This window comes from Morone saxatilis, unplaced genomic scaffold (assembly GCF_004916995.1).
Source record: "Morone saxatilis isolate NCDOM2014 unplaced genomic scaffold, NCSU_SB_2.0 Contig0, whole genome shotgun sequence".
Taxonomy (NCBI): domain Eukaryota; kingdom Metazoa; phylum Chordata; class Actinopteri; family Moronidae; genus Morone; species Morone saxatilis.
The window spans coordinates 11988587-12001273 of record NW_023339650.1 but is presented as its reverse complement, the minus strand read 5'-3'; the positions used below and the strand labels follow the sequence as shown (position 1 = coordinate 12001273).

Sequence of the window (12687 nt, the reverse complement as noted above, 5' to 3'; positions counted from 1 at the left end):
TCAGGGGAAAATGAGGGAATGGTGCACGACCATTCAAAAATATGACTGGGTTTCTAACGATACAAAGCTTAATGCAAATGGGTGAAGTGTCCCTTTAAATATCAGAAAATGGTGAATTTGTCCAAGAACAGAATAAAAATCATCAGACTTTTCAGAAGCTGCTGCTTTGGCAGTTTCTTTGAAAGAGACCAACTCTTTTCTCTTAATTGACTAAACTAACCGATTGTTTCAGATTTAGCATTGATAATGTTAATTCAATTGGTTGGTTTGGAAGAAAACTGTCTTTAAGCTGCGAGTTACAAAGATGCTGCAGTGGATCTTTATTGCGTTATTGAGTCAAATTATCCTGAATCTTAACAGCGTGCCCGTCGTCAGCCATTTGACCGTTTTGCTCTTGTTCCAGTAGCCGGATCGAGCTGGGGGATGTTACGCCCCACAACATTAAGCAGCTGAAACGTCTGAACCAGGTCATCTTCCCTGTCAGCTACAACGACAAGTTTTACAAAGATGTACTGGAAGTTGGAGAGCTTGCAAAGCTAGGTAAGAAACACAACTCGTGTACTAATACTGATACAAGTCTTTTAAAAGGGAACGCAAATGCATTTCTGGTGACAGTGAGATATTAGGAGGGAAATCGCTGGCAGGATTCAGTCCTTCGTCAGAGAAATGTAGGAGATTTAACAACCACAAAGATGAAAAGTATTCTCCTTTAACTGCGTGGTTTTCATAGCAGGCAGTCAGTCAGGCAATTATAGTCCTAATCAAATTGTGTTGTCATGAAAACCTTTACATTTTCCTGCCCTCTGCCGTCTAGCAACCATTGCTCTTTAGGTTAGAAGAAAGGAAGGAAAGTTTACCTGTCTGTTGGTGATGTTTCCATCTTACCTCTTCTTTGTCTTGCAGCATACTTCAATGACATTGCAGTGGGTGCTGTGTGCTGCAGAGTGGACCACTCTCAGAACCAGAAGAGACTGTACATCATGACGCTCGGCTGTCTAGCACCCTACCGTAGACTTGGAATTGGTGAGGAGCTCCGCATCTCTAGAAGACGCTGCAGTGAAACTTGTGATCTTGGGTTTGGTTTTACCAACGTTGCCTTTGTCTTTTTTTTTTTCCAGGTACAAAGATGCTGAATCATGTGCTAAACATCTGTGAGAAGGATGGCACTTTTGACAACATTTACCTGTGAGTGTTTAATTGCAGAAGGTCTATTAGGAGTTTTCAATGTCTACCACCAGATTAGTGATATCTTCTTTACTGAAACTGATCAAATTGACAGATTCTTTCCGCCCTAGCATAAACAAACATCAGTTTTTCTGCTTTTCTACCACTAACTGAATTTCTTCCTTCCCTTCCCACAGTCATGTGCAGATCAGCAATGAGTCAGCCATTCACTTTTACCAGAAGTTTGGCTTTGAGATCATCGAAACAAAAAAGAATTACTACAAGAGGATAGAGCCCGCAGATGCCCATGTGTTGCAGAAGAGTCTGCGCAGCCCATGTGCAGCGCCCACCGGAGAGCTTCAGAAGGCAGAGTAGGGGCACAGTGTTTGGAAAGAGCACAGATGTGCCCCTCTCCACAGAAACAGAACTGTGACAAATGCCCCAGGGTCGACACATTCAACACTTTCTTCAAAGGACGCTAAAAAGAGAAAACAAATTTAAAGTACAAAAAATGCTGCATTTATTTTGCAAAGGGGGTCCCCCTTTGATTTTTTTGCATATTTTATTGCTCCCCTTTCCTCGTACAGGTGATTGAAAATGACAAAAAGCTCAGTATCTAAAAGTGCTCCTATTGACAAAGATGCCAACTTCAGACAGTTTTAGACTTGGTGAAGGGGGAGGGTGTGGTGTTTGCAAAGCATACTGTTTGTGTTTGAGTTTTTATACGGTTATGAAGCTAATGGGGACATATCTATACTGTTGAGCAAAAAGTAAACAGTTGGTTTGAAGCTGTAAAAGTGTTTGAAAGACCATCACTGACACACAAGTCCCAGCTGGTCAGCTCGGAGTGATGTTTTGAGTTGTTGCGTGGAACAGTCACAACTCTACTCCCTCGCCACCTGAACCCTGGGATTTATGGGAAATGTGTCTGACCAGTTTGTTGATATGTCATGTCCAGAGGGGAGAGGCAGAAATGTATCCCCTCGGTACAGACGTAAGGAAAGCTGAACGGTTTTGAGGTGGTGGGAAGACGTGATCACCACATCATTTCTGAATAACTTTATTTTCCAGCCTGTTAATTTAATTCCCCTTCAACTGTTCTTTTTATTTTTTACATCGAGGTGGCAAATGGTTCAGAGGTTTCCCTGGGTTTACTACTAAGAGTGAAAACATTAAGGAATGAGAGAACTAAACAAAATGTCATATTGAATGCGTTTCTGAGAAGGGCAATCCACATGAATTGTGAGGGATGTTCGAACAACAACAGATCAGCTGTTTGGGATTAGATTTGGGCATTATTTTCAGTAGATAAAAATAAAGGTGTTTGATGATGTGGTCTCTAAATGCACTCAAGTGTTTTTAGACATCTAACCTTAAACACCTTTGGCACCTTATGTAGCCACCTTGCATAAAATGGTCCTCTCAAACTCCCTGCCTCAGTCAGCTCCTGTTGTTACACACACCTTCATGAGGTTTTGAAGCTCTGCAGATTGTTTGGAAATGTTGTTATGGTCTTTTGAACAGTGTTTTACCCCGAGGAAGCTCTGACCCCTCTGCATGCAAGGAGAGTTGTGTCCTCTCCGCTGTAGTATAAGCATGTTTTTCCTTTCTTTGAAGAATTTTATCTTTTCTGGAGCTCTATATTGTAAGACTTTTTAACGTCTGAATAAAGGAATTACTATTTGCAGTAAACACGTTGCTAAGTGTCTTATTCTGTTCCATGTCCATGTTGAATAATCCTCATCTAAAAACACAGAAATATGTTTGAATGTTGTGTTTTGAAACAAAATGCATATAAAGTGCATTCAGTGTGACCCCGTCCCTGTTGCCCTTTTAGCGCGTCGTGATTGGCTGGAGCCTCCCAGATCTGGAACGCTATTGGCTGTCAGCTCCCCGCAGAGCCCGCCCCTTCCTGCGTTAAGTTCGGTGTATCCAGATTGTTTTGGGAGATGAGTTGAGTTGAATGCTCTGCTAGCTAGCACTTAGCCTCCAATCTCAAAGTTTCTGCTGAGACGGACAGTCTCCAAAATGCCGACGCTAGAGGTTAGTGGAAACCACCGTCCATTAGCAGCATTTTATCAGCAGCGACGCGAAGAAATCCGGTTTTAACCCGCTCGGTGTTTCTGTCGGTAACGGTGAGCTGAGATAGCTGATAGCCAGCCTGCTAACAGAGAGCTAGCTCAGTAGGTTTATTGGTCAGGTTGCTGGTTTGTTGTTTAGTGAAGTGACGGGGTGATTATCTGACCACCGCTTACTGTCAGCGAACACCAGGACTCACAAGTGCTCGGTGAACCGTCTGTAAATGTGCTATAATATGCAGATGATGCAGTAAATGTACACCAGCTTGTGAGCGTCCAGTAGTTGTACTTGTGGCTCAGTGTAGCTTTTAATAAGACTGATATCTACTGATGTGACAACACTAATGCATGTCTGGTGTCATACACGTTGTCTGGGGTCTTGTTTTAAAAAAAATGTGTTTGTGTTTTCATTGCAGGAAGAGCACGGAAGGGATTTAAGGACCAGATGTTAAATGTGTTGACTGGTACCTTATCATACAGGCAGCTGTTAGTTCAGGATGCCAGAGATGACTGAAACTCAGACACCTGGTCGTAAGCCCAAGTAAGTAATCAGCACAGGGCCCTTTGGTTTAATACGTATGTAATAAGAAATGCTTTAATGCTGTTTCTTTTTCTGCAGAAAGAAGAAAAACAAAGAGTCTCACAATGCAGGTGAAATATCTCCTGTTGTGTTTCTATTCAAACCTCGCTGCTTTGAGAACAATGATGTTTTGTGGATTGTTTGTAGACATGTAAGTGGACATTAAAGTTTAGTCTCTTCTTTATATAGTTGAGAGACACAGAAAAGAGAAGATTAATGCTGGGATTAACCGCATTGGTAATCTTCTGCCCTGTTCCCAGGCACTTAAACAGGTAAGAGATAAGCCGGCATTACTGTTATGCCCTAAAAGCAACATGTTATGATCAGATGAGTGTTTGTACAGGCCAGTCGACTGTTGTGTAGCGTGTATTAACAACCTTCATCCTCTTATTTATAGAGTAAGAACATGATCCTGGACCAGGCTTTTCGCTACATTACTGAACTGAAGAAACAAAATGATACAATGCTTCTGGAAGGAGGCGATAAAGTCCAAGGTGAAATAATACAGTAGTTTAATAATACATGAAGTGTAATTATACAATATGTGTGCTTGGAATTAACATATGATTAACTAGACTCATTATTTGTGTGTTCGGTCTCACAGCTGAGGAGATCCGTCGGCTGCGGCGTCAGTTGGAGGAGCTGAGGAGGGAGAGCGCTCACTACATCGAGCTCCTCAAAGCTCATGATATTAACCTTTTAGAAGACCCCACTGTTCACTGGAAGGGCAAACAGCGCTGCGCCAAGGTTGCGAAGGTGACCCCCACTCACCAACTCCCAAAGGGGATCATCGTCTATTCCAACGGCAATGTGATGTGCCCAGCAGGGAAGGAGTCGAGCCCCGCGAAACAGTCGTCTGAAACATTAATTCTTCAGCCTCCTCCTGAGGTCAGTGCCAGGCTGAGGGTCAATGGAGCCCTGCTGCAAGTTAGTACCTCTTCTTCCACCCCTGCACTTCTGCCCGGGTCGACCGCCACACCCAGCCAGTCTACGCCGGGCCTGAGAATGATAGAGCAGTGTGTGGTTGAGACACCGGCGGCCCCCAGTCTGCCACCGTCTGTGTCTTACATCACCCTGCAGATCCCTGCGGCCACCACAGCCCTGCCCCAACAACCGCTGCCTGCTGCTCCAGCCACTTCATCCTCACACCTCCCCAGTGAAAGCCTTGTTCAGCCCGTGTCCAATTTCACCGCGCTTACCGAAGCTATAACCACATCCAGAGCGGCGGACTCAGAGGTCTGCTCTTGGGTCACACAGGACACTGCCATGAGGACTGTGAGTTACACTGCTATCCCCAACAGCCAAGCTCTTTTGAGGGCTGGTGCGGCAGGCAGCACACAGACGACGTGGACAACGCTGCAGATGGCGGGGAACACAGTGCAGCCAGTCTGCCAGAGTCTTCCCACCCCTGAGGTCATCAACACCACCCAGGCTGTCCAGCAGGTGACTGTGTGTCCAGTGGGCAACAAACCTTCTGTCCAGCCCATTCAAATACAGATGCAACCACATGTGCCTGTACAGCAAGCGCCCATTACAGCCCACATTCAAGCACAGCCGTTTCAGAGACCGCCCCAGCTACGGTCAGCAATCCTGAACCAGACACAGCCTCAGCCTGTCCTAGCCCCCCAACCTCAGTGTGCTGTTCTCCCCCAGTCAGCAATAGTACCCCAGCCAGCTGTGGTGGCCCACCCTGCCGTCGTGTCGCAGCCCCAGTCTGCTGTACTTCAACCAGCGTCATTGGTTCCGCATCCTTCGACAGCCCTCATCTCTCAGCCTCAGCCCGCCTTGGTGCCCCAGCCACAGGCCACCGTGTTGCCCATTCTTCAGACCATGCAAGTGTTGCAAGTAAACCCAACCGGAGGGACAGCCTCAGGTGTAACAGCACCACAGAACGCTAACAACCCAAGTGTGGTCATCCTGCAGCAGGCCAGTACTTGCCCAACCCAATCAGTTGTAAGGGAGGAAATAACCAATCAGACACCCTGTCAGCATATTGTCATCATCCAGGCACCCAATCAGACTGCACCTGCCCCTCAGAATCCTCAGGTTGGCATGGTGTCTGCGGCTGTGCCGGCTGCAGTGCCTGTTGTGTCCACTCAAATACCCACAACCAGCAATTCAACATCTGCCACCTCCTTACAGAGTGTTGGGGGAAAGCAGCTGGTGCACATTCTCCCCCGCCCCGTTCAGCCTCAAATGAACCATCCCCTTCAGGTCACCCAGGCCTCCTCTTCCCCACCGGCTCCTCCAACACCACAGACTATCACTGTGAACGGCCAGGTGTTTGCCTTGCAGCCCATGAAGACCTCTGACAAACCCAGCTCCCAGAGTGGCCAGAGTACACTCCAGCTGGTCCAGCCCACCACCACTGAGGAACCAACTACTAATGTGGCCCTCAACAGTTTGGGGGCACTCAGCAGTCTTAATCAGAGCATCTCTCAGGGCCTTCCACTTACCATTTCTAGCCAGAACAGTTGTCAGCCTTCAGCTACTCCATCATCAGTAGTGCAGCCTCCTGCTCCAGCATCCGTCCCTGTTACCACACTTGCTCTACCTGCTCGGCAGCTACAGGTCCCTTGTTTGAATCCAGTCAAATCCGGGCTGGTGGTTAATGCCTCCAAACCTTCAGGAAAGAGGCTTCGCACGAATACAAAGAGGGCAACGGTTAAAAGGACTAAACCAGCCAAGAAAAAAGAGCTTAGTCAGGCACAGCCTGCTGTTGCTGTCTCAGCCAAGCCGGTGGCTGCTGCAGCAGAAAGTCAAACAGTTCAAGTTACGGTATCTCAAGTTTTACAGCCCTCGACTGTAAAAGTCACAGACATTCCCCCCAGTTGTACCACACCTGTCACAACTACAGATAGTAGTAAAGCTATAGCAAACGTTAACTCTACACAAAACACTCAGATAATGATTGTGTGTAGTTCATCTAATGAGTCAACTGTATTTAGTCAATCCCATCAACAGAGCAAAAGCTCCGTCAGTGCATCTCAGACTGATGTTATACTCAGTCATACTAATACTAGTGGTGTGGCAACTGCAGTTACGACATCATCTGTCAAGCCATCAGTAACTGCGGCTGTGGCCATTGAGAGTAAACCAGCTGTAGTCTCTGGCAACAACTCAACTGTAACCAAACACTCAGTTCCAGAGGTTAAACAGGCAAACACCAATTCAGCAACTGGCATAACGCAAAGTAAGTCTGCTGCCACCACTGCTGTTTCTAGACAGACCAGATCTGTGGTCAGTTCTGCAGGTGCCAGTGAGACTCGTTACACTTCCACCACCGTTTCCACTGCATGTCTCACTCCAGTCTGCACCAGCAGTGTCACAGCAGTTACACCAGTATCTCTAAATCAGACTACCCAGTCAACTTTAGTATGTCGTCCTCAGGGATCTAATACCCAAGGTTCTCTGCCCTGTAATAAACCTGAATCTCAGCCGACCACTTCTCACTTGGTGTCCACAACAGTTGCACTTTCATCCCCTGCTGCAACATTTTCTATAGTCCACAGCTCTGTTACAGCCCCTACAACAAGTTCAGAGTTTAGGAAAAGGGTGACTACCAGTAGAGCTCCAACACAGCAGAGTGACGTGAATATGCCCAACATCTCCCCCTGCCATCCCATTGAAGTAAAACCACCCCAACCCCCTAGAAGAGAAAGGGAGGCTCAGGTAGAGAGACACTCCACAGCAGCAGAGAAGGAGAGCTTGGTGGCAGCAACGTCTGACGCTGCCTCTAGGAAGGATTTTGCCATATCTCAACAGGTGTACACTAACCTTGACGATCAAACTATAGAGCACCCTATGACATCAAGCAGACAGACAGATTCTCCAATGTCTACAGGTGCTGGGGGAGGCAGAGGGTTCTCTGTGGCATCCATGCTTCCGCAGGGCCACAGTATTAGTGCATCCTCCGGCTCCTTTGGAACCTTTACATTCACTTCTGAGCAGGCAGAAATGCTGGCTTTGGCCATGCTAGAGCAAGACAGTCCAGGAAGACGGAGTGGAGGCTGTTCTGGGGACAACACTGCTTCCACAAACCCCACCACTGTCACATGGGAGACCCCAAAAACACCACCAGTGTCTAGCAGTAAAGAAAGGGGCTCAACTGGACAGCAGACAAAAGTGACTAAACCCATGGACACAGTAACGGTCAAACCTTCTGTCCAGGTATCTGTCAGAGGACAGGCTGGGGACGGGTCTGTCAGTGGGCCCAATGGAAGCAGACATCCACAAAATATCTCATACTCCCAGTCTCAGTCTCTCCCCCAGGTCCAGTCTCAGAGCTCATCCCAGAGCGGCACTGTGGCTAGCCTCAGTGTGAACAACCTGATCAGGCCCAGCTCGAGCCAGCAACCGTACCCTGGCTCTCCCAACCTGGCTGGCCAACAGGGCTCGGTTCCCTCACCCGTGGGGCCCTCAGCACACATATCCCAGCCCTCGAACAATGCTCTCTCACCCTGCTCGGGTGCAGCCCAGCTGAATGAGTACACCCCTTTGAAGACTGCGTTAATGAGGGCTCAGGCTGGAGTTGGTGTGGGTGAGCGACAAGTGAAGATCATTTCCAAGCGGCAGGCCCAGGAGGAGGTGATGCTAAACACTGGGAAACGTCCCAAGCCTTGCCCTCCATCAGCTACTACTGTTAGCCATATGGATGTGAAAGCACCAGACCACAGCCAGATGATGGTGGGACAGCTGCCTCCCACGTCCTCAGCTGTCATGACGAGGATTAATTCAGACACCGGAGGCCCCCTCTTCTCCACAAACTCTTTCATGAGCCCGGTAGTTCGGCCCACGGATGGCCACTGCCCTCCTCAAGGACCCCCTGAGCAGAACCAGCCAGGTGTGCTACATCTGCCCCAGGGTCATCCACAACATGCTGCAACCCAGCTTGGCCAGCACCTGGGGGGAAACCTGTACATGAAACAGCAGCAGCAAGAGCAACAGAGACACCATCTGTATCATCTGCAACACCACCTGACACAGCCTGACCCTGCACAGCGCCACTCACTACACCAGAGGGCGCTTCAGCAACAGCAAGAGCAGCAGCAGCAGCAGCAGCAGCAGCATGTGCAGAAGAAGCGGGGACTGGTCAGAGGCACTCAAACTGGTTCACCTGCTGGCCTGCAACAGAAGCAGCATCACCTGGAAAAGTCTGGAGTTCAACAGCAGCACTCGCATCAACAACAACAGACACAGCATCAACAGCACACGCAGCAGCAGCAGCAGCAGCAGCAGCAGCAGTCGCAGCAGCAGCATCAACAACAGTCACACCAACAATCGCAGCAGCATCAACAGCCAACGCAACACCAACAGTCTCATCACCAACAGCAGGCACATCAACAGCAGCCACAGACGCAGCACCAACAGCACCAACAGCAGCAGCAGCAGCAGCAGCAGCAGCAGCAGTTGCAGCAGCAGAGCTCCCACCCCAGACACCAGCAGCACCTACAGCAGCAGATCCAGCAGCAGCAACAGCAGCAGCACTTTAGGCACCAGGAGAAGAGCTGTGAGGCCCAGGCAGCAGGATCCAGGGCCCACCACAGCAGCCACCTGGCCCAGCAGGAGCACCTCAAGGTCAGTGTTACGTGGTACAAAACAAAACAAAAAAAAAGAGTTGTGTGTGAGTACTAGACTGTGTGTAGGTCATTTCTAATTTAGGTATTTGATTATGATAACAATGTTCAGAAACGTAGAAAATATATCTTTCTTTTTTTACTTCTGGTGTGACATTTCTCTCAGTGCAGTAAAATGCGTTTAAAAAAAAAGTTAACCCCAGGTATTTTGTGGGTTAGTAAATCTGTTCAACCTATTTGACACTGTGGCTGATGAGAGTTTTCCTTACAAAGACCTAGCTGTAGCAATGCACTGCAGCAGACCACATTTACACAGCCACAGCAAAAACATCCTAAAAACAAAAACAAAGTGCTTGCCTAGGAGCTTTTTCTGTCCTGGGCCTTGCAGTGAAAAAACAGCGCCCTGCCCCTTAGCCACAGTTGAGACGGAGGAATGAAAATTTAAGGTTTTAATCATTTCAAGTGAAACACAATTAAATTATTGTAATATCTTGCCAGTTGCCAGTATTTTCAACAAAAGATGGTGTTGAATGGGTGAATCTTCAAACCGTAACTGGTTTTATTGCTTTGTGGTAATCCAGCTGAAAGCACAGATTGATGATGTTGAATAATTGACTTTTGTCTGAAAATAACATTTTGACTTTGTCTCTCCCTCAGCCTGGTCAGGATCATAACGCTATGCAGAGGATGATGAGCTCTAGGACTCTGGAGCAGCAGCTCATCTCTCCTCCCAGCAATCCTGCGTCTCGGTCATCTGACCTGGCCTGCGCTCCGTCGCGTCAGGAACGCCACCGTGTTTCCAATTACTCTGCGGAGGCGCTCATCGGTAAAAGTTCCACCAGTGGTGAACAGCAACAGCGCATGGGTCTTCACCTTCAGCCTGGCCGCGGCGGCACACAGGAGCAGCCGGACCTCCGCGGTTACCTGGACACATCGCGAGGGAAGGCCAACATTGCACACAACCCACAGAATCGCCTGCCCTCCGACCACCCGGGGTCTGCTGACGTTCAGCGGGTCTCTGAGTGTCCGCCATTCAAGACCATGGGAGGAGGAGGAGCACATCAACTCAGTGGTTTTGAGGCTCAGGTGTCTCGTGGAAGTGACATGGCCCCTAAGTCGGTGCCACCTTCCCAGAGGGGCCCTCAGGGGCAGCAGCAGGGAGGGTTCAGGATGGGTGTTGGCCCTCCAGCAGATGGCAGGAACCGTGGCGGCTACAGCACAGCTCATCCTGGCTCACAGGGAGTACAGGTTGGACCAGCACTGCCCCGGGAGCAGGACAGTTGTCACCAGAGTTTCATGCAAAGCCTCCTTTCCCCCCACCTGCCTGAGCAGAGCAACCACCAGCGAGTGCAGTGCTGTCCTCCAGTCAGCATGGAGTACAGCTGTGTGCCTGGAAGCTCTTCAGGAGACATACAGGTCAAGTCCTCCAGCCCCAGTGTGCCCCAGACACAGAAGGCCCCAGCTATGAGGCTTGGAGAGGGCAACAAGGGCCACATTTCTCAGGTCAGCAGTAATATGCACGGAGGCCCAGGTGTGCGCGCAGGTCTCCCCCACCCTCCAACTCCACACAGCAGCTCGGAGCCAGGCCGCTCCTCAGCGCCCTCCAGACCACCCACTGCTGTTAGCCAGCACTCTCGCCACATCCCCCGAGATACTCAGCCCACCAAGCTGAGACCTGGTGACCGGGCTCGATCAGGTACTCTGAGACACGGTAACCCCTTTGAACCTGAGGGACATCTGCCTCTGCCTTCAGGAGGAGGGGTGCTGCTGGGCAGACCGCAGTCCGGAGGAGAGGCACGGCGCAGCGCTATCGTTCGCTTTATGACAGACGGCGCGCAGGTTCCTAGTGACAACAACCTGGTTTCTGACCAACACCTAACACAAAACTTTGGTTTCCCCTTTATTCCTGAAGGAGGGATGAATCCTCCACCTCCCATCAATGCGAACTCCACTTTCATCCCTCCGGTCAGCCAGCCCAACGCCTCCCGTACGCCGTCCCTTCTGCCTGTGGAGCCCCAGAACACTTTACCTTCCTTCTATCCTTCGTATTCTCCAGCTGCTCACCCCAGCCTTCCCAGCGATGTCACCCTCCAATACTTTCCCAACCAAATGTTTACCAGCCCGAGTGCCGACAAGGGCAGCGCTCCTCCCCTCAATAACCGCTTTGGCTCTATCCTTTCCCCCCCTCGCCCTGTTGGTTTTGGCCAGGCCAGCTTCCCCTTGCTTTCAGATATGCCCCCTATGCCCATTGCCAACTCGTCTGGGATTACACCTCACATATCAAACTTCAGCCTCACCTCGCTGTTCCCTGAGATCGCCACAGGCATGCCCACTGATGGTTCGGCCATGCCAATGTCTCCCCTGCTGTCTCTCTCCAACACCTCGTCAGCCGACCCTGGCAAGCAGCCCAATCGTCCTGCCCACAACATCAGCCACATTCTGGGCCACGACGGCAGCTCAGCCGTGTGAGGAGAGTTCCTGCTGCGTTTTGATTGAACTGGTGTCCCCGAACTGAAGAGTTTAATTTTCAATTTGAGATGTGTTCTTTAAAATGTTCAAGAAGAAGTGGTGAAGCATCTGATGAACGGTTTCTATGTTGAAATGACACCACGTATGTCTTTTGTTGTTTACATGTTCAGTTTCAATCTTAAATTAGTTTCCTTTGGCATATATATGATGTCAAAGTTATAATTTGTAAATCTTTTTATTTGACAGTGACAGGAAAATGTGGTCTTTTAAAGCTCTTTGTTTGAAATGTTGGTTAAACCGACGGTTCGGTAAAACAAAATCAATGTAGGTTTAGAACTTGAATATAGTGTATTCTGGGGTCATCAAGAAACCTTCTGCACAGTTACCTACCAATGTAATTTACTAACTTATATCAGGTTGTACTGTACAGAATCAGTTTTTTTCCAAGAGCTATTTTGTAAATACCAATGTTTCATATCAGAACTGTTAGATTATGTATGTATTTGTAAATACAAAATTGATTAATAAAGTTTATAAGGAGACATTTGTATTTGCTGCCAACTGAAGAATCGTGTGTTTTTTTTGTTTTTTTACTCCACAAGGTGGCACTTGAACTCATCACTTGCTTGTTTATTTTGTTGTAGCTCTGGGGGGTGTTTCAGAATCCAACAGTGGGAAAAACAATGAAAATTAGTGGTGGTAGTGGTGTCTTTATTCCACCAAATTGGATTTTAAACTAATTTGACACATCTGTAGAAGAATTACAAAGCAAATTATTTGTTTTCACTGTAAAACATAGCAAAGCATAAAAAAAGAGGAT

At 48.5% G+C, this 12687-nt stretch overlaps 2 protein-coding genes across 2 annotated transcripts; both read left to right on the top strand.

The window, feature by feature from the left end:
- Window positions 1-406: 406 nt before the first annotated feature.
- Window positions 407-2856, top strand: naa50 (N-alpha-acetyltransferase 50, NatE catalytic subunit; the record flags this gene model as incomplete). The annotated part of the gene is given in 4 exon segments (XM_035652325.1): window positions 407-540; window positions 904-1023; window positions 1119-1185; window positions 1362-2856. Coding segments are annotated over 4 exon segments (499 nt in total), but the record flags the coding sequence as incomplete, so codon positions are not given.
- A 224-nt stretch (window positions 2857-3080) lies between these two features.
- LOC118336182 (basic helix-loop-helix domain-containing protein USF3) lies at window positions 3081-12433 on the top strand. The gene is made up of 7 exons (XM_035672815.1): window positions 3081-3207; window positions 3659-3783; window positions 3862-3893; window positions 4012-4094; window positions 4220-4316; window positions 4427-9399; window positions 10056-12433. The coding sequence occupies exons 2-7, from the start codon at window positions 3740-3742 to the stop codon at window positions 11865-11867; spliced, it is 7041 nt and encodes a 2346-aa protein (XP_035528708.1). The 5' UTR covers window positions 3081-3207; window positions 3659-3739; the 3' UTR covers window positions 11868-12433.
- The last annotated feature ends 254 nt before the right edge of the window (window positions 12434-12687 follow it).

Coding starts and splice junctions, on each gene's coding strand:
- LOC118336182 (XM_035672815.1), top strand. CDS start 3,740: ATGCCAGAGATGACTGAAACTCAGACACCTGGTCGTAAGCCCAA. Junction 3,784..3,861: donor ACACCTGGTCGTAAGCCCAA/GTAAGTAATCAG, acceptor CTTTTTCTGCAG/AAAGAAGAAAAACAAAGAGT. Junction 4,317..4,426: donor AGGAGGCGATAAAGTCCAAG/GTGAAATAATAC, acceptor TCGGTCTCACAG/CTGAGGAGATCCGTCGGCTG.